This window comes from Crassostrea angulata, chromosome 10 (genome assembly GCF_025612915.1).
Source record: "Crassostrea angulata isolate pt1a10 chromosome 10, ASM2561291v2, whole genome shotgun sequence".
Classification (NCBI taxonomy): domain Eukaryota; kingdom Metazoa; phylum Mollusca; class Bivalvia; order Ostreida; family Ostreidae; genus Magallana; species Magallana angulata.
Genome location: NC_069120.1, coordinates 41,695,021 through 41,719,089, shown reverse-complemented (window position 1 = coordinate 41,719,089; position 24,069 = coordinate 41,695,021). Strand labels below are relative to the sequence as shown.

General features: G+C 33.6%; 5 protein-coding genes across 5 annotated transcripts in view; 3 read left to right on the top strand and 2 right to left on the bottom strand.

Annotated features, from left to right (window-relative positions):
- Positions 1 to 179: 179 nt before the first annotated feature.
- LOC128165755 (alpha-ketoglutarate-dependent dioxygenase alkB homolog 7, mitochondrial-like) lies at positions 180 to 2,791 on the top strand. The gene is made up of 4 exons (XM_052830580.1): positions 180 to 535; positions 1,775 to 1,948; positions 2,129 to 2,253; positions 2,417 to 2,791. Exons 1-4 carry the CDS (start codon positions 236 to 238, stop codon positions 2,553 to 2,555), a joined length of 738 nt encoding a protein of 245 aa, XP_052686540.1. The 5' UTR covers positions 180 to 235; the 3' UTR covers positions 2,556 to 2,791.
- Positions 2,792 to 3,423: 632 nt separating this feature from the next.
- On the bottom strand, positions 3,424 to 5,147 carry LOC128165754 (growth arrest and DNA damage-inducible proteins-interacting protein 1-like). Its single transcript, XM_052830579.1, has 2 exons — positions 4,664 to 5,147; positions 3,424 to 3,958 (listed from the first exon to the last, which is right to left on the bottom strand). Exons 1-2 carry the CDS (start codon positions 5,110 to 5,112, stop codon positions 3,637 to 3,639), a joined length of 771 nt encoding a protein of 256 aa, XP_052686539.1. The 5' UTR covers positions 5,113 to 5,147; the 3' UTR covers positions 3,424 to 3,636.
- A 346-nt stretch (positions 5,148 to 5,493) lies between these two features.
- On the top strand, positions 5,494 to 12,859 carry LOC128165753 (cilia- and flagella-associated protein 57-like). The gene is made up of 20 exons (XM_052830578.1): positions 5,494 to 5,583; positions 5,991 to 6,493; positions 6,621 to 6,871; positions 7,093 to 7,258; positions 7,478 to 7,630; positions 7,861 to 8,006; positions 8,141 to 8,306; positions 8,428 to 8,760; positions 8,876 to 9,049; positions 9,225 to 9,386; positions 9,506 to 9,661; positions 9,780 to 9,873; positions 9,983 to 10,173; positions 10,378 to 10,551; positions 10,826 to 10,984; positions 11,097 to 11,240; positions 11,362 to 11,478; positions 11,572 to 11,703; positions 11,833 to 11,976; positions 12,098 to 12,859. Exons 2-20 carry the CDS (start codon positions 6,020 to 6,022, stop codon positions 12,419 to 12,421), a joined length of 3,660 nt encoding a protein of 1,219 aa, XP_052686538.1. The 5' UTR covers positions 5,494 to 5,583; positions 5,991 to 6,019; the 3' UTR covers positions 12,422 to 12,859.
- Positions 12,860 to 13,521: 662 nt separating this feature from the next.
- LOC128165756 (cytochrome c oxidase assembly factor 7-like) lies at positions 13,522 to 15,824 on the bottom strand. Its single transcript, XM_052830581.1, has 3 exons — positions 15,683 to 15,824; positions 14,572 to 14,727; positions 13,522 to 14,028 (listed from the first exon to the last, which is right to left on the bottom strand). The coding sequence occupies exons 1-3, from the start codon at positions 15,795 to 15,797 to the stop codon at positions 13,595 to 13,597; spliced, it is 705 nt and encodes a 234-aa protein (XP_052686541.1). The 5' UTR covers positions 15,798 to 15,824; the 3' UTR covers positions 13,522 to 13,594.
- Positions 15,825 to 16,035: 211 nt separating this feature from the next.
- LOC128165509 (trafficking protein particle complex subunit 13-like) overlaps positions 16,036 to 24,069 on the top strand; it is a 44,698-nt gene continuing 36,664 nt past the window's right edge. The window contains exon 1 of the mRNA XM_052830129.1: positions 16,036 to 16,115. Coding sequence (XP_052686089.1) covers positions 16,073 to 16,115 — 43 coding nt within the window. The 5' untranslated portion in view covers positions 16,036 to 16,072. The remainder of the gene's footprint in view (positions 16,116 to 24,069) is intronic.

Below are 24,069 nucleotides of genomic sequence, written 5' to 3'. Positions count from 1 at the left end.
TTTCGATAGAAACAGTTAAAGTATGAAGTGTTATACATATAGATAATTAAAACATGCCATATTTGCTATTTAAAAACAAATTCTAATTAAGACGAATGGTTGCTCAATATTGAAAAGAAAAGACCCCTGCGGTTGCTTGTTTCAATCTAATTGCAGATCAAATTAACATTAATCTGCCACACCGGAAACTCTAGTTTTGTTATTTGTCTTTTTTTTTTTTTGTAAAAGTGGAAAAATGCGTAATTTAAGGCTCACGTTAAGTTTTCTAAGAAGAATAGTAAATCAGGGGCCCATTTTGAATACCAGGACATCTCTGCCGAACCCTGACATCCTTAGGAGTATTTCAAATATAACCAAATCTGATAGAAAAATACCTGCATGGATTGATGCAAGTGACCCAAACACCTTGAGCGATTTAACGGACAGTTTTATTGTGTACAATGACTTTATTTCAGAAGAAGAAGAAACTTCTTTAATGAATGAACTAGAACCTTACATGAGACGTCTAAGATATGAACGAGATCACTGGGATGATGTTAGTCTATTTTGCTTTTCAAATTATTCATTGCTATTACTATCCCTCCCCTTTCCCTCACTTCTCAAATTCGCGTGACAGACCACATATCAGTTTAATTGTCAGTGCCAGTTAGCTTAGTTGGTGGAGCAACTGAATAGATATTCAGGGACTAGGGTTTGAATCCCAGTTTTGTCTGTCACTACAGTATATTTCTCCCATCTGTTACATGTGGCGTGAAGACCCAACTCCTCACACTGACAGGTTAACTCCTGTCATGGGAAAATACTTGGGACATCAATCTTCAAGGATGAGGGTGAAGATTGGGGGGGGGGGGGGGTAACAATCAGATACTGGTGCCATTTTCAGTACAAAGCAGACACAACCCAATTCCAGAGCAGACCCCAAAAAAGGACCCTAAGTTCAGTTGTTAGAACACCTTACTAGGGGTTCAGGGGGCCCAGATTTAAGTTCTGATCTAATCTGTCATTATTTCTTCGATCCTCAGGTACAGAGAAAGTAAAACTGAGTTTATTGTAAACATAAGTTCATTTATAATGTAATCCTGTTTGTGGTAACTTTGTTCTGTTGTACAGTATACACTGATATCTCACACATCAGTATGTTGAATATCATTGATAATTTGATATGGCGAAGATATTTCAAATTCCTGACAGCTATCATTATTAATTGATATTTAAGAATTTTCCCTCAGTTCAGTTGTATTCAAGATATCTAAATTAAGTTTTATATGTAATATATACAAGAGGTAGTTTGCATTGTCATTATTTGTGAATGCATATCTGAGTTGAATCAAAATTTAAATATACATAATTGAAAATGTACCGTATATCCGGTAATTTTTTGGACGATCTAATTCTTGCTTTTTTCGTGATTTCCTTTAAATCGCAAATTATTGAATACACATAAATTATATTCTGTATTATTTTTTAAATCAAAAAATGACTGGCGCAAATTAAAAATGCAACACATTTCGCAAATTCTGTGACATGCGAAAAAACCGGATATACTGTATAATTGTGTTTTTGAAACAGTACATGGTTCCTTATAATTTGGAAGACTATTTTTACAATATGAAGACCATTGTTATGTTCTTCACACTCAATATGTTGAAAAACATACCCATGCATGCTAATATAGTATCTTTATTATCAAATTGCTTGTACATAATACTAGCTGGAAAGTATTCTTTAATTTTATCGAGTCTTTAATACATGGTAGATTTTTTTCATAATTTAGGCTATTCATGGATATAGAGAAACAGAGAGAAGACAGTGGAATGCTGAGAACAATAGTATTCTCAAAAGAGTGTCAGATATTGCCTTTCCTCCTCCTACTCCTAAGCTAGCCTATGTTCACATTTTAGACCTTGAAAAATCAGGAGTAATAAAACCTCATATTGATGCAGTTAGGGTATGATTTTTGAGAAATCTTTAATTAATTTGTACTTGTTATTGCTAATTGGTTTAAAGTTTAACTTATGTTTTAACCATTCAACTTTAAAGAATAAGTAAGGATGAAACTACTGGTAATATGAAATGTACTTGTATGGTAATGTAGCAAGATATGATAAATTTCTCTTCTCAATTTCAGTTTTGTGGCAACACAATAGCTGGTTTGTCACTTTTGTCAACAGCTGTGATGAGACTCACACATGATGAAGATGAATCAAAACGAGCGGACATATTGCTTTCAAGAAGATCATTGTATATTATGAGGTACATACATTAATTTTTTGTTTAAATCACAAACATTTTGGGAACAAAACACATTCAGTCATTCACTAAAATCTTGTCTTTCAACCAATATTCAAGAAGTCTAGTTTCAGAACATGGTCTTTCATTGAAGATATTAAATTGCATTTTCAATTTTTCTTTCCAGAGATAATTCAAGGTATCTTTATAAGCATGCTGTACTTGGTGAGAACGAGTCTGTGTTTAATGGACAGAAAATTGAGAGAGACAGACGAGTTTCAGTGATTATGAGAAATGAACCTGATAAAAATATTTCAGAACGTTAATCAGTATGATGGACAGTTAAATATTATAACATTCTATAATTTATTCTATGATTTTTTCCTACTTGAAGTAAGCAGATTGAAGATTCCAGATATACAACATGTATTATTTATAAATAAATATATATTTGTCTTAACGATAAATTCCAAACTTTGGGTTTGAAATGATGAAATGTTTGCAAATAAAATGGATTGTATTACAAAATTGGTTTTGAGTTTGTTCATGTTAATCAATCCAAAACTAGCACAAATTTTTTTAATATGGGAGGTACTGTAGCTTCCGGGTCGTCATTCAAATTTTTTCAGCTGGGAGCTACAGACCTGCAGCTAATGTAATATTGATACATTAAATGCATATATTCAAAGTGAAACAGGCTGTTTGAAAATATTTGGTTCTCACTGAAAATATATTCCATTAGTGATTTCTAATAAAATGTAATATTTGATTTTCAGGTAAAAATAAGTACTTTATTTCTCTTATGAAATTTTTATTTTTATTCAACATGCGACTGTTGTTCAGTCAGTGCATTCATATTTTGATAAAGCTGCCGCAGTAACCGATCAGTATTGTAGATTTAATTTAGTGTTATATTATGAGTTGATATTGTTTGTATTCTTTCAAATTTGAACATGGTAAGGGTCTGTGGGAGAAGCTACACCTACAAGAAACAGCTTTTTATTCTGAATAGTTGAAGCATTGACATAAAAACTTTTCACTTGAACTTTGCCTTGACTTAAAGTCATAGCCAAAATCACTTAGTGAATTATGAAACCTGCTTCAGGAACAGAATCGGGTATTTAACAGTCCTTAAAACGAGAGGCCACAATGCTCACCTGAGTCTCTGGCTTATGTGAAAATCTTAACATCAGATACAGAGAGACTGTAATTTATTTCACATTCATTAGTGATATTTGGTACATGTAAAACAATCTCTCTACAATTGTGTCTCTTCTTCACTGGGAATGTTTGTTATTACATTTATATTATAAGTAGCATTTAAATGTAAAATTACATTCCCCTTCTTTCAAGTCTAAGGAGTTCAATAAAAACTACTGTTTGTTCAAACAGGCCTGCAAAAATGATTCATTTAGTTTCCTTTTCCTTTTCTGCCTCTGCTTCTTTGTGAAGCAATTCTTTTAACTGTGCCCTCTCCCTCTCTTGTTTATCTTGTTTGTATTGCAATTTTCTCTCCTTCTTTTCCTGTTCTGCAAGATCTCTCAGATAATCCTTAGCTTTAGTAGTATTTACACTTATTTGATAGCCAAAGTGGTCATAAAGTTTCTCTTCCGTAAGTCTTTTCTTTTCTGCTGATCTTTCTTCCTTCAACTGAGCATTTCTTTTACGTTCTTCATATGCCTTTAACCAATCCTTCATTTTCAGCATATTTTTCTCAATAAGTTCCTCACTAAAAAGACAGAGAATTTAATTTTATCGTTGGCTGAATATTGACTATCAAATAATTTTGTTTAACAAAGTTCACTCGATCATTAAATGACAAGTGCTTGTCCATGTACCGTTACATTTCCTTTGAACTCTATCAAAAGCTTTCTAAGGTTTTAAAGGAAAATAATTTAAATTTTAAAAAATTGACTCTGCAAACCAAAACCATCCACATTCTTTATAAGTATATACATGTATATTGAAATGAAAATAACTGACTATGTAAACCAGATAAGTTACATGGTACAACAGGAGATTGAATTGTTTTTGATAAATTACAAGACTTATGACTTATCATATTATTATGATATTGAAAGAAAAAAACCCCACTAAATTCCAAAAACCAATATTTTAGATACTGAATAAAGTAGCAAATTTTATTTCAATTTATATCATTGAAACATTAATTTGAAAGAAAAAATTCTCGAAATCATCTTTCTTCTGCTCTGATATTTTTCTAGTATGAGATATGTCTTCATAAATGTTGACTGAGCACGTGACAGTCACATTTAGTTTAATTTTAGCTTATGCTTTGACTAGGCATGCATGTCCGAAAAATGTGTGCTTTTTTAACGAATTTTGCCCTCTATTTATACCAAATAATCTAATCTCAGCCCAACTGTCACACCATTTACATATCATCAAAGAGTATATTTTGATATATGCGTACCTTTTCCTAAGATTCTCAGCTTTCTCCTCGTTAGAAAGCCTTATTCTTTCAAAGCTCTCTTCTAAAGGAATGTCAAAGAAAGTGTCTCTATGGTTTTCTTTTGCTATTTCGTCCTTAGTTGGCCATAACGTAGCAGGATTTATTTCATATTTATCTCCATACATTGCATACATCCGTCTCTGGTATCGTCTTATACCCTTCTGATTATAAGGGGGGACATAGTCTGCTTCAGGGACGGAGTTCAAATAATTTTTCTTCAGTTTCTTCTTCAACTTCTCAGTTAAGCGACTAACATCCCGAATATCTTCAATTGGCTCTTCATCATCTATTTTCCTATAGTCTGTTATGTATTTGCTTGCAAAACGCTGTGAAATCTGAATGAAACGGTGTTTTTTACAAACATAAATTTTTGATTGCGAGAAACGACATTGCACCAAGGAGGCTGCCATGTTTTCTCAGATTGTAATAATCGGACCAATGTCGGTGCGAGTTGATTCCCTTGCTCACTCAAAACTGGTAAATATTTTAACCCATTTTATTGAAAGAAAATGAATATCTTTGGAAACCATATCTTTATATAGTATTTCAAAATAATAAATATAAAATAAGAGATTTTGAAGCATTGTTTGGTATATTTTTTTTATCGGAAATTTTCCTTTCTACAATCTAGATTTACCGAATTCTTTGAATAGTACCGCATAGAATCTTCATTTTGATTAAAATTTATTTTTAAACGATTACTACATTATTAATTATCATGCTAATTAATGCAGTATTTTACAGCTTGTTACTACATCTAAAGCTTTGATACTTACGATTTTTAAAAATTAAATTCTTACCGGAAGTTTCAGTTGGTGCGGAAGGTTACCAACAGCAACCACAATTACAACGGGTTGATGTATGTATACATAGAGACATAGGTAAGACTTTATGGAGCTAAATTTTATTCTATACTGTTTAACAAAAAAATTGCAAGCTATCTCTACTGAACTTGTTTATTGACATATATGATTTAATCAAATAAAAAGTCTGTCACAGCATTTTTAATTCATGCTTTCCTGTGAAATATGACTTGATTAGGCATAGCTACCGTGAAGTAATTTACACAGTAAACCTGTTCATATTAAAAGACTTGGGGCAAGTCAATATATGTTTGTATTGCATCATTGATATTTTCTACTACATTCGATATTAAAGATTTTATTAGCTTGTTACCTTAATTTATCCATGCATGTTAGACTATTTTGACAACTATTCAGTGTATAAAATTTAATTCATTGCTTGTATGAGAGACTGTCGGTTAAAAAGACATTTTACCTTATTGTAGAGAGGGGCTGACAAATAACAACAATCAACATGTCGATTGCCGTAGCAATGGCTAGGCACATCTTTGGCCTAAAGCAAGGTGTGTCTGGCAACATTTGCTACCATGATGAACAAACCATTGTGTATCCTGCTGGAGCCAACTGTATTCTGTTCAACATCGATCAGAAATCTCAGAAGTTTATCGCTGGAACGCCAGGGAGCGAAGGAATGACAGCTCTGACTGTTAGTCCCAATCGCAGATATGTTGCTATTGCAGAAAAGGGAGAGAAACCTGTCATTACTATCTATGATCTTCACAGCCTGCGTAAGAGGAAGGTTTTGAGCTCTTCAGAGTTCGTGAAATCCAATGAGTATGTCAGCCTGGCTTTTTCACCAGATTCCAAATATCTGGTGGCACAGAGTGGAAAGCCGGATTACACTCTTCTATACTGGACATGGGAGAAAAGCAAAGTTATGGCTGTCCAGAAGACATCCAACCCGAATACAAATGCTCCAGTGTACCAAGTAAGTTTGACCATTTTCCTTTGACATTTTTGCCTTGATATCTGTGCATGCAACAAATTTTATTCTAAAGAAAAAGTATTATTATTCCTTATTAGATAAATTCATCCAATTCAATTTATGTTTACAGGTTAGTTTTAACCCTCAAGATAACACTCAACTTTGCGTTGTCGGAAATGGAATTTTCAAGCACTTCAGGTACCATGAGGGTGCTTTGAAGCCATTCCTAAACTTCCAGAAAATGGAAGCACACAACTACTTGTGTCATGCCTGGGTGTCCGATGAGAGAGTTGTTGTTGGCACAGACACTGGCCACTTGTTCCTATTTGAACAGGGAGAAGCTAAGAATGAGTTTAACCCTGTACAACATAAAGATGAAAAGTAAGTAGGAATTGAATTCGAAGTCAACAATATAATTTTTTTTTTCCACAGAAGGTTTGTCTACTGTAGAAAAAAAAATGTTTGGAGTTTTATATCTATAGAATAAAACATAACATTATTTGACCAACTGAACTTTATGAAAGGGACAACACATTCCTTTGCTTTGTCAATTGTAACGTGTTATACAGTGAATGACTTATGTTAACTTATACATCTCTCAGGAAAACTGGGGACGAGGATGCAGATTCTCTGGCTACCATTATTCCACAAGTAACTGCCATTGTGGCCTACTCCAAGGGATTTGCATGTGCCTGTGGACCTGGAACTGTTCATCTTTATGAGAAAACAGATGATAAAGAGTATTTCAAGAAAACAAGAGAAATTAAGGTAAATACAATGTTCGCCATAATTAAATTTCAGGGACAAATACCATGCAGTTTTCCTTATTAAAATGTCTAGTTGAAAAATCCCAATGATCTGAACCAAAAAAACAGTAAGGGAATTGACATTTCCTACCATGCGATAGTCATTGTCATTAAAATGTAGGAGAAAAACTACTGTAAATCTATAATTCAGTCATATTGTTGATTCTCAATTCTGCCTCAGATTCCACCAGACAGTAACAGTGCTGATCCCACCAGTGCCCAAAAGCAGATCATTACCTGTCTGACAGTCAGTCCATCCGAAGAGACACTGGTCGCCAGTACAAATCACAGCCAGCTCTATTACATTACACTCCCAAGTGCTGATCTAGGCAGGGTATGTTTTCTTACGATCTTACTCAAATAAATGAAAAATAAAACTTCTGTTTTTAGCTACAGTTTTGAAGTTTTTGTATTCTGATAGCATGTGGTTATCATGACATTAAATCAAAGATGTCGATGATTTAAGAGAATGATCTTAATTAGATGTATAAACAAATTTATGACAAAGAACAGCATACATATGTCATCCATAAATGATACTGAGAGCATATATGTGTTTTACAGAGTGATGGAGACCAGATTTACTTTGAGACCTTGGCTCAGTCATTCCACAATGGACAGGTCCTAGGATTAGATGTCTGCATCAGGAAACCCCTAATTGCCACCTGCTCATCAGACAAGTCTGTCAGAATCTGGAACTATGAAACCTGGTAAGTGAAAACTATTTCAAGGTTTACAATAAAACAAAGTAGCTTTGTATAAGTATTTTATGAAACTGTCTAAAATATTTCTAAAGTAAAAATTTAATAAGGCATTATAACATGTTATCAACTTTTAATTTTAGCAATCTGGAGCTATACAGAGAATTTCCAGAAGAGGCTTTGAGTATTGCTCTTCACCCATCTGGATTATACATCCTGGTTGGATTCAGCGACAAACTCCGCTTGATGAACCTATTGATAGATGACATCAGAACATTCAAAGAATTCCCCATGCGCACATGCAAAGAGGTACATATAAAATGAATTGGAATGTTAAAATCACAATTTAATGTAGTCTGAAAAATTGGAAATATTCTAATGTGAAACTTCACAGGCAGGATAAATTTAATTGTATCCTATTTTCTTTCAGTGTGCATTCAGCAATGGAGGACATCTCTTTGCAGCTGTTACAAGCAATATCATTCAAATTTTCTCTACCACCACCTTTGAAAGTGTCTCCAACCTAAAAGGTCACAGTGGAAGGGTCAAGGCCATCACCTGGTTCCCTGACGACAGTAAGATAGTGTCCTGTGGTATGGATGGTGCAGTCTATGAGTGGGATCCTTACTCCGGAAAACGCACTGGAGACTGTGTGCTCAAGTCCTGCAGTTACTATGGTGTGGCTACCTCACCCGATGGAAAAAACACGTTTGCTGTTGGTTCTGACAAGACACTGAAAGAGATAACACTGGCAGAGGCAAATGTAAGCAAATTGGAATTAAATGATTTTTTCATCACAGTGATGTAAGAATGAAATTCATTAAATCATTGGATGGAAATGTTTTGATTTGGATTTAATATTTCATGAATTTTTGTAGATCCTGAGGCAAGTTGAGACCCAGGAAACAATACTGAGCAGCATTGCCATGTCTCACTCTGGTCGCATGTTGTTCTGCGGTACCACCAAGGGAACACTGTGGTCCATGAAGTTCCCACTGAATGTTCCAGGAGAGTGGACGGAACACCAGGGACACGGTGCAGCCATCACCAAGGTTTGTTCTAAATTAAAAGTAGCTGTTTGCTTTACTTTCTTTGTGATTTTTATTTAGTATAAATTTTTCTTTTTAATCAATGTGGAAAGAATTCACTATATTTATTTCAAGTCTGAGAAATTTTCTGGAGGGTTTTGCAATAATATTAATCTTATTTTCTTCTTTGCCTCTGCAGATGAAGATTTCTTATGATGACCAGTACCTGATCACAGTGGCTGAAGATGCCTCCATTATTCTGTGGAAGATTCAGGACAAAGATGGCCGAGGGTTGAAGAGAGACAAGGATTTTGGATGGGCTGAGGAAATTCTGATTACCAAGAGTGATCTGGAGGAGAAGGTAACTAAAAAAGTTTTGTAGTGGAAAACTAAACAGACTTCTTTCCTAATGTTTCGAAATATAACTTTTGGATAAGAATTACTTTTTATTCAACTTCAAATTGATTGTCATTTGTATAGAATACTATGATGGCTGATTTGAAAACGCGTGTGGAGGAGTTGAAGTCTGAGAATGAGTATCAGCTGAGACTGAAGGACATGAGCTACAACGACAAGATCAAAGAGCTCACTGAGAAATTCATTCAGGAAATGGAGGCTCTCAAGACAAAAAATCAGGTTAGGATATGATTAAAACAGTAAAGAGTTATTTCCCTTGTACTCTTAGATTGTTAGTGGTTGAGTGGGCATACACAAGAAGAGGAATACGATTTATTATGATGGATTTCTTTTATAGGTGCTGAAAACAGAAAAGGACAAAGAGGAGATGAAACATGAAGAAGAAATGCAAGAAATCATGGAAAAACATGCCAAAGAGACACAAGATATGGGTATGTAAAAGACAGAACCCAGCATCTTTATAACATTCTGATTTTAAACCATCTAGTAAATGCAGCAGTATGGTGACATTTGCTGATTTGTCTGTGATATTTCCTACAGAGTCTGCCAATAACCAGAAGCTGATGCTGGAGTATGAGAAGTTCCAGGAGATGCAGAGTAAGATGATGAAGATGCAGGAGGAGTATGAGCGTCAGCTGATCGAGAAGGAGGAGAGTAAACAAAGGGACATGGAGCGGCAGACCGAGTACTATGAGACCAAGCTACAGGAGATGACCGCCAAACTAGAACAGGTAGAACTTGCAACTCCCTCAGTATATAATTACAAAGTTTATAGTGGACACTGGTGCATGTATAATGCAGTGAACCCCATTTTGTTCGGAATTTTCTCTTGGTCAAGGTACTTGGATGTTTTTAATTAGTGCGAAAGAGAATATAATATGCAAGTTTCTTTGAATTGATTATGACACAACAGTTCTTTACTTTGTTTTCGCAAGGCTAATGATGAATCCCGTGAACAAAACAAAGAGTATGAGGAGACAAAAAAACAGATTGAGGAGGACTCGGATAGGGAAATCTTGGATATCAAAAATAATTACGAGATTCAGCTCCGCAGAGAACGGGAGGAGAACATCAAACTGAAGGGAGAAACTGGCATCATGAAGAAGAAGGTGAGGAACATTTTTAAAAAAATTCTTAACATATTAATAATGTTAGATTTGACTATGGCTTTATCAAGATTCTGCTACATTGTTGTTGAAGATTGAACAGAAACTTCATGGAACTCAATTATTTGTTCTAATACATTGTACAGTAGTTGGTAGTTGGGCAAAAAGACAATTACATATGATTATGTTAAGTTATAAGCCTGGAAATACAAAACTTTTGCTAGAAAAACCACGGATGCAAATCATATACTTAACAATTCTTTACCTTTCTTTATAGTTCATTAGCCAGCAGCGTGAAATTGATGACCACAAAGAGGAAATCAACAGATTCAAATCTGAGGTGTCTAAACTGAATGGTGAGAAGGAGAAGATGAAGAAAGATATTCAGGGACTCCGAAAGGAGATTGTGGAGAGAGATGACACTATCCAAGACAAAGTAAGTTTGCTTGCACATTTACTTCTTATCAAATGTACTCAAGAAAACGTTGATATTACGAAATACATATTAATGAAATGAGCTAACATTTTGAGTTTTTTGGAATCTTCAGGAAAAGAGAATTTATGACTTGAAAAAGAAGAACCAGGAATTGGAAAAGTTCAAGTTTGTGCTGGATTATAAGATCAAGGAGTTGAAAAAACAGATTGAGCCCAGGGAAAATGATATCAAACAAATGAAAGACCAGATTCAGGAGGTAAGATTGAAATATCAAATAGTTTAAGGACATTATACAACACATTTTAGGTACTATTGTCATGCATTTAAAATTAGTGTCTTGATGTGTGCTGAGTTTTTCTGTTGTTTGTGTCCTGTAGATGGAAAGTGAGTTGGAGAGATTCCACAAACAGAACACTCAGTTGGAACTGAGCATCAAAGAACTGACTCAGAAATTGAAAGCAACAGACAAGGAGATGCACTTAGAAAGAGAAAAGGTAAGGAAATTTTAGAAAGATTTTGAATACATGAAATATTTAGTCACAAATTTTTGAAAGGGTTCATAAATATTTTTTTTTCTATGTTACCAGGTGCATGATATCAAAGCCAAACTAAAGCAGTTCAAAACAGATCTCCATAACTGTGTGGGCTACATTCAGGATCCTAAGATGCTGAAGGAGACCATCAAAGCCTTGTATGCCAAGCATGTCAGAGATGACATTGTAAGTACCTAATTCAGACAAAATAGTTTTTAATCAACTGACATCAGAAAATACCAAAAAGTCAACTACCAGGAAACTTGAACCACAAATTTTCTGCACAAATTAACTGTGGTGGGTTTTTTTTTGTAGACTGAGTCTGCCAGTGTTGATGCAGACATTCAGAAGGAGTACAGTCGCCAGCGAGAGCATTTAGAAAGATCTGTAGCCTCCCTTCGTAAGAAGTTGGCGAAAGATTCGGAAATCCATAGAGCTGACAATGTCCGCATTATGCAGGTTTGTATATCTTCCACAATACTTTTCTTTTTTTCCGTAAAGCAAATTTTACTTTGCTTTTATTTTGATGGACATACAAATTGGATAGTCATTGAAATGTTGCATTGATTTTCTTTTGCAGGAAAATGTCTCATTAATTAAAGAAATCAATGATTTGAGGAGAGAACTAAAAATAGCAAGGACGCAGATCCATGATCTGGAGGCTGCTCTGGGAATGCACAGCAAGAAGAACAAGAACGACACCGCAGCAGTGGCTGCTTTCTCTTCAAAGGGACCCAGTGCTCTCATGCAGTCCGAAATGGAAGAAAAGAACAAAATTATTGACATGCAGAAGTTAGAAATAAAGAGACTGAGAATGGAAATCACTGACATTGAAATGGGCTCTCGTCCCCCCTCCTCTCAAAGACTGCCACCTGTCCAGCCCGCCATTGAAAGTGTAGGCTGAATTAACTTCCTGCTTAAATTATAGGAGTTTAAAATGGTTAGGAACTCTTGAAATTCAGTGAGAAAAATATTCTCAGTATTAAACAGACTCCACTTTTAAGTGCTGGACATTTTTCCATAATAAAGTTTTGCACGTCTTTTTTTCCAGTGAAAACATTTTGAGATGCTCTTTACACAAATTTATACATTCCCGCTGGACTGTAAAGTTAAAACTTTGAGTTTATTTTTCTCTGTGTTTTTGTATTCACTGTCCTCTGAAAGTCCCTCCAGTTCTCATTCTTAATTATGGAATACATTGTTGATCAGAAGTTTTTAACCATACATATATGAGTAACTGTGTTGACAATTTCTTATTATTGTCTGTGATAAATTACATTAAATAATGATTACATGTATTTATTTTATCAATTTATAATAAAACATGAAGTTACATACTGAATATATTCTTTTTGTCTATTGACAAATTTTGACCTTGACCACGTCTTCTGAACTATGGAGGGTACATGTATAAAACACAATTAGTTACTGGTTTCATTAAAATATTTGTGCACATAAATTTTCGTGGATTAAGTGAAAGTCACAGCTTCAAGGATACATAAATTTGTGGCCAGGATTCGCTCTATACAATGTGTAATTATATATTGCATTTACCGGCAGTGAACTTTGGAATTTGTGGAACAACTCGACAATAAAATCTGCAATAATGGTTTTCAATGAATACCGGTAGTTATAAAACCATAATAAGTGGTAAGTCAGAGATTGATGTCAATAAAGGTCATGGTCATTTTTAAGTCAAAGGTCAAAATAGTTATCTTGACTCTTGATTGTAGACATAATGTTTTACAAATGAATTTGTTATTTTCATAACATTGGATAGCTTCTAGTTTATGTTTATGTATATGATTACTTAAAAGACTTTGAGTCAAAATCAGTTTCATCTGGGAAGACTTTATTAACAGTCTAAATCTAAATGACATTTAAAATATTAACAGACAGAATGCCTTAATACAGACGCTATGTAGAAAATCCAATCAGAGGAACACTTTGCATCCAGTGTTGATTTAAACCCAATATTGTAAAACACGATTAAGACACTAAAGCTTATATTCATAATATTTAATAACAACATCAAATAGCAAACACTATTTTAATATAAATGCTACATGAATCTTTATTACATAGTCACTCTTACAGACTCATCGGGCTTCGTAGCAATATGGTTTCTGAAAATGTATTCCATTCTTTCTTTGTAAAATTGAGCTTTTTCTGAGTCTTTCTCTATTCCAATGCCTTTGAGGTACATCTGGTAAGCAGTTTGACAAGATTTGATATCGTCTAACTCGCAGCCTCTCACTGCATAACCTAAAGCCCTTTCCGGAGCTCTCTTGCTTAAAAGTCTTTGAAGAATGTAACAAGCGCCTACGTTTTTCTTTTCACACGCCAGATCAAGATATTCTCTTCCTTTTTTGGTGTCATGATAGTCTTCCCATAGAACATGCTTTTCCAGCATCAAAACTCCTACGTTTTTACAAGCTGTGTAATATCCATACTCACAGGCATTTTGAAAATATTTGAGGATGTCATCTCGTGCTTCTTTTTGAAATACATCTATTCCAAAATGAAGAAGTATATCAATTACTACACAGGAGTGGGCATTTTTAATTAATGATAATGGAGGTTTTTTTTAAAATCATTTTTATGATGTTGTAATAATGCAAGTAAAAATAGACATACTGTATATTTTCAGAAGTATATTATATATTCATAATTTCATATGTATTATAATATGGTTAAAATCATAAGAATAAAAGCTCTTCAGGTTTGAAGATACCTGTTAAGTTACTAAACAAGAAAAATACATTGGCTGTATTATTAAAAAGTCCTAAATTTAGTTCCTTGTGTAATACTGTATTCAGAGTTATTTTTGCCCTTTTTCATTTACAAACAGTTTCCCACTGTCTTGAATTCGCCAATACAAAGTTGTGCTTAAAGAGATGTAATTTGAGATATTGGAATTTGCCCAATCTTAAATTTGCCGAATAAACAGATTTAATATTACAAAGTAGGAACAGTTAATTTAATTTTGTCATTACTTTGCTGTATGCCATCTAAAATGTCAGTAGTCAAATTACACTTTGTACATTCACTTACACTTTTTTTCATTAAGGTAAATAGCAGCCAAGGAATCACAGCTTTGTCCGAACTTGTTTTCCTCACAGTTCATTTTGAATACTCGTTTTGCATTATCGATAGAGTCAGGTTTATCCTTGTCGACATAACCATGGAAGTATCCTAATCTGTGACATCCTGAATGAAATGTAAAACAAAATCTTTACCAGATTAGGACCAATCGTCCAAAGCCCATTTGGGATAGAATACTCTAATTGATATGTAAGTTTGAGGTGCAGTAAAAAAAATTTGATTTGGTAATTCTTTAAATCTGCATAAAAGTATGCCTACTTAGACAATGGGCAATTATTTACTACCTGTTGACCTCTATCAGGAGACAATTCATGCACTAATATATGTTAATTATATAGATTGATAACTAAATGTATTTATTGAGTTAGTTATATAGCTTGAAAAATATATAGCTTTATAACGCTAGTCAGAATGGCTTTTTTAAATGTGTAATTTTTTCAGCATGTACCACGGTATAACAAATCAACCCTACGTGCAGTGATAGTTTTATTTGTTCTGTAAACAATGCAAGTAAAAGATTACTTATCAAATTGTGTGCCCTAAAGAGACTTTGCACGAAGTTTAAAAAGTTTTGGGGCAATTCATTCATGACCACACATTCACTACTTGGATGAAATATAAATGAGGTCAGTTAACAAGATAATTGATTGGTAATGATTCCACCCAATGTGAAGAAATCATACTTATACATGCCTCAATGCACAGACTGTACTGTTACACAAACAATGGAAATATGTGTTTTGCTTAAAAGTTTTCAAAAGCTGCAACGTTGGAACTATCTTTAATCAAGGTTGCTTTATAATGGTCCATAGTGCAAATAGTAAAGTGATATATGATATTTCAAAGATTAAATATGAATCAAATACCAATCGTGAGAATCTATCTCAGCTAAGTAGATAAAAAATTCCTAGAGAGTTTGTTAGCATGATTAGGGGATGATTAGGCGACTGCATTTGTGACAGTCATGTACAGTGGTTTCGTAACCGATTAGCAACTGATTAGGGAGAATCATTTAACATTATAAATAAAATATTTTTATTAAACAGATTAAGTGCCAAACCTGTAGGGTCTTTCTCTTTAAAACAACTAAACTGATATTCAACCAAGACATTCTTTAAGTACTCTTTCACTTGGTTTTCATCTCGTAGGTCATATTCTGAGTTTCCTCGAGACATGTTTCTGTTTATTTCCGGTTTACCGATTTAGAGTAATTGGAACAAAGATAAATTCGATGTTTTAAAAATATTTTTAAAACTAAACTCTAACTCTGAAATGAATTGGTTTGCAATGCTCAATGATATCTAACATTGGAATTAGTTTTTAATTGATTAAGTATGTCATATTGTTCATTTCTGAAGATTTGTGGAAGGATATATGATATATCTAGAATTACCCACTACCGCATTTTTTAGGTACAAGTTAACCAAAGTCCTATCCAAACATCTCAAACATGGAAGGTACGAAAGAAAAAGAACATCTTTTAGCTTTAAAAGGTAAGATATTTCGTGATTTTTACGTATATAAGTTTAAGAAAGCAATATTTATCATTATTGTGTATTATAACTACTTATGCACTAAATTAACCTCCATTTATTCAGCAATTTGGTAGTAAATTGTGGGAGTTAACAAAAGTTCGTCTGCTCGACTTTATGATATATATGCTTTTTTTTCTTACTTTGTGAAGCTTTCTCCAAATAAGACATCAGTTACTATACGATAACTTGAGTAACATTGTATGTTTGCTATATTGTTGATACTACCGTGCAGGCGAGCGCAGTCTAATGATATTTATCTCTCCACCATAAACTGTCAGATATATTGTCGACACTTACTATAAATTTAAAATGTTTTTAAAAATACCTACATTAGTGACATATAATAGACATGAGGATTAGTTTTACATTAAACATGGAAGCAGTGTAAACCCTAGAAATATTAATCTTACCTTGACCAGGCTACGCTCAGGTCACAGTAAAAACTCGACCCATATACATGTACTTGCAATGAGCAGCTGCGAAGCGAATCTGCTTGGCGTTGATTTAAAGTCTGTTAAAAATATCTTTGGGGGATAACACATTTTTATAAATTAGTGATTTCAAACCTTTATGAACATGCATATCTAGTTAAGTCCTCAAAATATACATTTAATGGGTCGTGCCAAGGCATTTTGTTAATGTACATGTTTGAATTTGCCTGCCATTTTGTTGGAAAGTATACTAGGAATGTATCGGATTTTATCATTAACATGGCAACTGTTAACGAAAAGCAAATTTTCAAACGTGATGTTAAAAGTGACAGTGATTTTGTTGCAAAAACAATTAATTTGGTAAAATTGGATTATAAAAGAATAACATTGAAGATATTTTAGACCAATCAGATGAAAATTTATGTGAGATACACCGTGATTAATTTTATTTTATTTGCTACGAAGCGAGTATATGGGACGAATTTTATTGTTAAACCGGGTCTGTAGGACATCTGCCATTTTAACGATAGAGCATTCTGTCTATGTAAACCCATGTCTGTTATCAATAATGATGTTTGTCTACTGCAATACATTCTTATTTTACACTGCAAATAAGGTGTTAATTGTGACTTCAAAGTTTTATATTCTTTGCCTTTTTTTATGTTTCCATTTAACAGCGAAAAAGAGATGTGAAATAGCTTTATGGTTTTTGAACGTGCATAGATAATACTTCAACCAGTTTATTTGATTTTTTTGCCTTTTATCTTGGCTGAGATTTGATCAGCTTAATTTAATATATGGACTGATGCCTTCACCGAATTCTCAGAATCATCCTTAATTAAAACTCATTTCTGGAAAATGTCATGTCTGGCCAAACTTTGGTTGCTTGTTGTTGTTTAATTCAGGATATTACTGTGTCTTGAATTGTATTTGTGACAATGATGTACAATGCATAAAAAATTGAATCGACATTAAATTTTGGTAATTTTAGAAAAAAGTTCTACTTTCAGATGGTCAATTTAATTTACCTTACTTTTGATTAGAAAAAAACCAATTGGTTAGCATTCTCTGAACATTCTTAATCTCGATGATGGTACTAAAACTTCATGAAAAGAAATAAGTTCAGAAAAAGTATCTGTAATGGCTTCATTAATGCATGTAAGGAAATTCAGAATTACTGAGGAATCATCATTGTTCGTGGGTAACCCTTGCACAGAAATTTACATCCCCACGAACGTGTATATATGTATTTGTTTAATATTTATTTACAATAGAACTTGCTACGGACGAAATTACGTCCACACGAACCAGTAAATTTTTGGCTACCCACAAACATTGACCTCCACGAATAAAAATAATTCCACTGTAGAACTTTTTAATGTGAAAGGGTATAATTTATTCCAATGGCTGGCAAATTTTTTTGTTTTCCAATATGATTAAACATCTCCCCAACAATCGAGATGATCACTGTAGGGTGTCTGCCTCGGGCAAGGAATTGAATAGAGAGTTATTTTGACTGGATGCTAATTTTGGCTTATTATTTTTATTTTTTTTAATAATAATGAGTTGCAAAAATTGAAATTGCCAAAATTTAGCTTTTGTATAGTTATATAGGAAAAATTTTATTTTCTGAAGTCACTAAATTTAATATCTGCCAAAAATTAGGCTTAACCTGCACACATACAGTGCCCTTAGATACATTTAACTTAATTTCCTTTGCTGTACCAGTAACTGAGATCTTTTGAGATGGACACATTTTCAATGATGTCTTGTTAACTTTTGTTGTCCTTGTGGGTTCCACTCTAAGGCTTTTCTTAGAGTGTGTCCAAATTAGTTCCATCTGCATGTTGATGGTTATTTGAATGTAGTGCTAAAAAAATTTGTCAACACAACTCCTCTTAAACCCCTGAGTAGAATTTCATAAAACATTGTAGGTGCATATTACTAGGAAATTCCATTCCATTACTTCTCTGGAAATGTTGGCCTTTTTGATGTGATGATTTTTTGAGAGTTATGCCCCTTTATTAAATTTATTATATCTATGTGTAGCATGTCAAGTAATGTGGGAGCACGGGGTAAGTGAACTTAATTATGTTTATTAACTCATCTATCAAAGAATCAGAATTTTTGTACATTAATTATTTCACCCATCAAAGAGGCAAGAATTATTCTGTTCTAAGTTTGTTCAAGTACTGCAACTTAGAGTATGCATCTATTTATTTTCCAAATTTAAAAGCATGCATTTTGAAAATAAACAAATGAGTAATTTTAAATCAGCTTCCATCTCAAGTGTTACCCATGTCCAAGAGATTGACTAGCTTTTTGTATCACAAATGAGTAGATGGGGTTTTTTTTCAATAGTAGTTGTCTTCCTTTTCATTTTTTTTTCTTTTATGTTGATGCCTTGTCTGATCTTCAAAATCACCAGACTAAAATGTTTTAAGCCAGACTAAAAGGTTTGAGGTACTCTTTTATCCCCAAATGCATATTGATGAAAATTTTCCATTGTTGTGGTATGCATGTTTTTAACAGGAACTGAATAGAATTACAGGATAAATCTGCCTTTCTCCTATCGGACACCCTCGGAACTGGTCCCCTTTGGCCAATTTATTAATGTTTTCCAACATGACATCCATCATTTGCCCATCACAAGACACTTAATCAATAGTTCAAATACATGGAGTGCTTTAAATGATTTGCTGTACCTCAAATCAGAGCATTTCCTCAATTCTTCATTTTTTTTCGTCAGTGTTGGCTTTTCATTGATTTCTTTTATTTCCCATAAGATAGTCTGTATTAGGGATGGTTTTTCAAACGAAAAGAAATCCTGTCAGTTCCCATTGACTGTATGTATGGGAATCCCGGGAGAATCGGAATGGTAGTGATACACATTATCAACAGGCTTTGATGCTGTAATTTTTGTTGCCAAGATTCTCTCTCTCTCTCTCTCTCTCTCTCTCTCTCTCTCTCTCTCTCTCTCTCTCTCTTGCTCTCTCTCTCTCTCTCTTATGCAATGCAATAGAACTTGAGATTATGTAACTCTCTTTTTATTATTAGTTGTAACTATGTACATTTTCCTTTTTTGGAGGAAAACAGAGATTATTTTCACCCATTATCTGAATTAGTATTGATATTTTGATTATGGCAATTGATTTAGATTCAGAACAAACGATTTCTCTGTGTGTGTATGCAGAAATACTAGCCCAACCATTCCATTCGTTGTGTCGTCAGCCTTTCTGTCTGTCATAATTTTGTTAGCACTAGTTACGATTTGAAAGTGCTGAAGATTGTCATTTTCTTAAGCAGAGCAAATATACTGTTTTGAGGAACTTGAATAGTTAGTTATTTGCATAGCTAAAAGCAGTGCACACTCAACCGAGTCTCATTTAAAAACCAAACCATATATATGGTAAATGTGTTTTGTTCATTTTAGATACATGTTAATATTTATTTTGAATTAAAGCTTAATTGTTTTAAATTGTTCGCTAACCAGACCTTGCTATGTTAGGTTTTCATAAGTTTGAATAACCTATCCCAAATCTATTTATCAAGCGACTGTGAAAATGGAATGGTCAGTTTTGTTTTGTTAGTCTCCTAATAGTAAAATTGTGAGGAGTTGTATTTCGATCTTCTGTCTGTCACCACCATTAATTCGTATTTTTCCTTCCTTTCATTTCTTGGTTGTAAGAAATGATTTGAAACTTATTGTGCATTATCCTAAGAAACTACAGATTAAGTTAGACTTTTGCTCTGCTTGATCAATACTCTCAGAATGCTAGTTTTAACAGACATCTTTGTGTTCCTTATCAACCTGTTGATTTATTGTTCGGTATTTGTAAAAAGAATAAGAAAAACACATATATGTGATTATCATGTACATGTAAGTACTGTGGTTTCATCAATATTCGTTTAATACCAATTTTCGTGGATTTCATTGTTAAGATGATCCATGAAATTAAATGTTGAAATGCAGTTTCTATTAACATTTTGTATTGAAAGGGTCATTGGCCACGAATTTACGTATCCTTGAAACTGTGATTTTCACTTTATCCACGAAAATTGATACCCTTGAATATTGATGTAACCACAGTATTTATGAAATACTGTGTACCTTTTTAAGGTAATCTGACTGAGATAAATTGAAATGACGTATGTGGTCCAGCTAGCCGATATTATTGAAGTTGCTACACCTGATGACTGTCCCTCTAGTGGTTCCAGTAAGATTTCAGTCGGTGACTTCCATTGGGCTAAGTCTGCCTGATTTTTCTGGTTTGCTGATGTTTGGATTTCCTAATTAGGACCTAAACAGACCTCCCACTAGTACTTGTATTCTCCAGTGGACCCCCTCGTAATGGCTAACATTCATTGGAGAGCCTGAATGATGAGGGCATTTATTGACAAAACTGCTCCCCACTGCACTAATTGATATCGATCTCTACCTACCACTGGTCACAATGATAGCAGACCAGAGCAGTTTCTACATGGCAGGAATCTTTGGGATTGAAATTACTTCTGTGCAAAGTAATTATACATGTAGGGTCTTTTTGTACATGCAATTTCTTTTCATGTTGAGCTCTCTCAGGTTTAAAGACAGTGTTTTATAAGCTATGGTGGCCTGCTGTTCATCTTTTCTTGTGGCTGTAGGGCTTGCAGCCTCTGTGAAGTTAAGCTTTTACATAAAAAAAGTTTAAAATCATTAAGTTATAATGATATATAGGGCTTAAGTATTTTTGCCATTATGGTTTCTCTGCGCTATGAGTCAGAGTATAAATACACAGAAGTACTAACTGTAGATTCCTAATTAAATGCGAGGAATTAATATCCGTGTAAAATCGCGTGAAGCACACCTCGCCGATTTTAAAATCTCACTTTTATTATTCTGATAGATATAAACTATTGGAAATTATGTTAAAAACTTGGCATTCACGATTTTATGTTCTCATGATTTGATGCAATAATGTTGAATCGTGGAATTAAGTACTCGCGTAAAATAAGGAAACTACAGTATAAGAACCATTTTAAAAAGACTGTGGACTTTCAGTAGGGCGTAGCTATCTATTTCAAAACCCTACAAAACAAGTTAAAAATGATGCAGTTTTAAGCGAAATATGCACCGATTGCATAGCCTTAACTCAAAAGCCAGACAAATCTTGTTGATTTCAAAGAGCCATGTCTGAGCGGCCAGCAATAAAATAGACAAACCTACGTCACATTGCTGTTATACACAACTACCCAAAGTCCAGGTTTTTGTTACTACATGTGCTACGACACTGGACAAAATAAAGCCTGCAGCTTAGTACCCTTGGTTTTGACCACTCTCAGGCAGAATAAATGTCCTCTTTGGTACTGCCGAGGAAGTCCTGGATAGATTGCTCCCATGTGTCCCATTATGGACATCCAGCCTCAGCCTTATTTAGCATCACAAGTTGTATGCAGCGTGGACCTAAAAGGGTTTTTATGTAAATTTTCAATTATAGTTCTCTATTGAATTACATCCATCTACTGTCTTGGGGGAATATATGCAAATTACGATTATACGATGCATCTCTCAGATGACCAAGTTCTAATTGTACTGATATTGATGTATTGTATTCATGTTCATTATAACAATAACAGATCTTACTGCATTGGGATCATATTTATTTACTACTTGATTATGATTTTTCAAAATCAGATACTCTATTTTCTACAAATACACATTTGACAAAGAACTTTGAACTGTGCTAATTTATATGATTTTGCCATATGATTTACTTTACCAAATAAATTGACTTTAATTTGAATATCCAAAATATATTCTGAATGAGCAAATATAAATTGTTTTGAGTACAAAAGGTACACATTACAGTTCTCTAGATTCATCAATTCTGTCAATTCAGCTTTCCTTTCTTTGCCACCTCTCTTTGATATATATGCTATTGATATGGTGCTATGTATTATGCTCAGAACAATACAATATGAAATTGACACATAATCAATTTCATGTAACAGTAGAATTATATTCATCATTCACAGACAGGCTAGATTGCCTATCTACACAAAACTAATTCTAGATGTGTAAATGTTCTTGCCTTCAATAATGAAGTGAAGTGAATAGAATGAATTTTTTATGGTAAAATCGACAATTTCAGTGTTTGGACTTGAAAACTAGCCTTCACATGAATTGGAAAAACTAGCTTTAGCATGAACTGGTTGCATTCTTAGATTTGTGTATCTGACTTGCTTCACTATTTTTATCAGTGAACACAATTTTCAATGTTTGTAGTACACTATATTTCCATATTTTTAAGCTAGGAATACAGCAAAAACATGTCTTCAAGAAATCAAGCTTGGAAAAAGATAAGGCTTTTAAAAGCAATCATTTGTCATTTCTTTGGTAGAATGTTTCATGAAAAGACGAAATTAACACAAGATGAAGAGGCCATTGACCTGGTAGTTATGCAATAAAATATTTCAAGGAAGGAAATTGGTTCTGTGTATCTGAGCAACTAAAATATTGATAGGAACACTCTCCTGAAAATTTTGTTCTAACTTCAGAGACAAATTTGCATCAGAATATAAATATAAGCTTAGAATGATTTTAAAAGTTATGACCCAGAGCAAGAACTATGCATCAACATTGCATAATCCTCTGGACTATAATAACTGATGTATTATGGTAATTTGAAGCCAGAAAACCGATATGATGTGCAAGCCGGCTTGCTGATGCTATTGTTAAAACAGTGTTCTTCAAGTAAACACACTGATATCATGTCAGTCTGCTCTGCAAACAGATGTCCAAAGACGATTGTTATTATTATAACACATTATAACACATTTCTAAGGTTTCAGCAGTGGATGGTTTACAATCCTAGAGATGCTACTCAAAGCTATATTTATAAACAAGATTCTTTGACTGACCTTTCAACTTTGCTAATCACAGAAGAGAAAAGTGTCCGTAAATACTAGTTTCATGTTATATTCAGTATGTTCTATAGGAAATGTGAGGTTAGAAACTTGTATAAAAAATTTTATTTGCTTGTGTCTTTATCTACAACCAAAAAGGGGCTATGCCTGATTCGATACCATTTGCTATAAAATCACCTTCCCTCAATGGCATGGAATTTAAACATAAAAGAGAAAGTTTATGTTTAGTGTTTTATTTGTATTTCAGAAATATGTACTCTGCATGATGTGAATGGATAAATAGATCCATCCAATCCTTTGTTTGAGCAAGTAAATTTTCTTTGATGGAAGAAAATGACCATAAACACCACTGTTTTAGATTGTTTTGTCAGTAACAAGACATCAGTCTTTATAGCCTTTATGTTTCATGCAGTGGCATCTTAATACTCAAGGTTTGTGTATATATAACAGGTATACAAATGAAACATCATTTAAGGATGCCGGATGCTTTATAAATTATCCATAAGATCTAGCTTCCTTAAAATTTTTAATATTGAATTTTAACCTTAGAATACATTCCTTAGTAAAGAGAAATC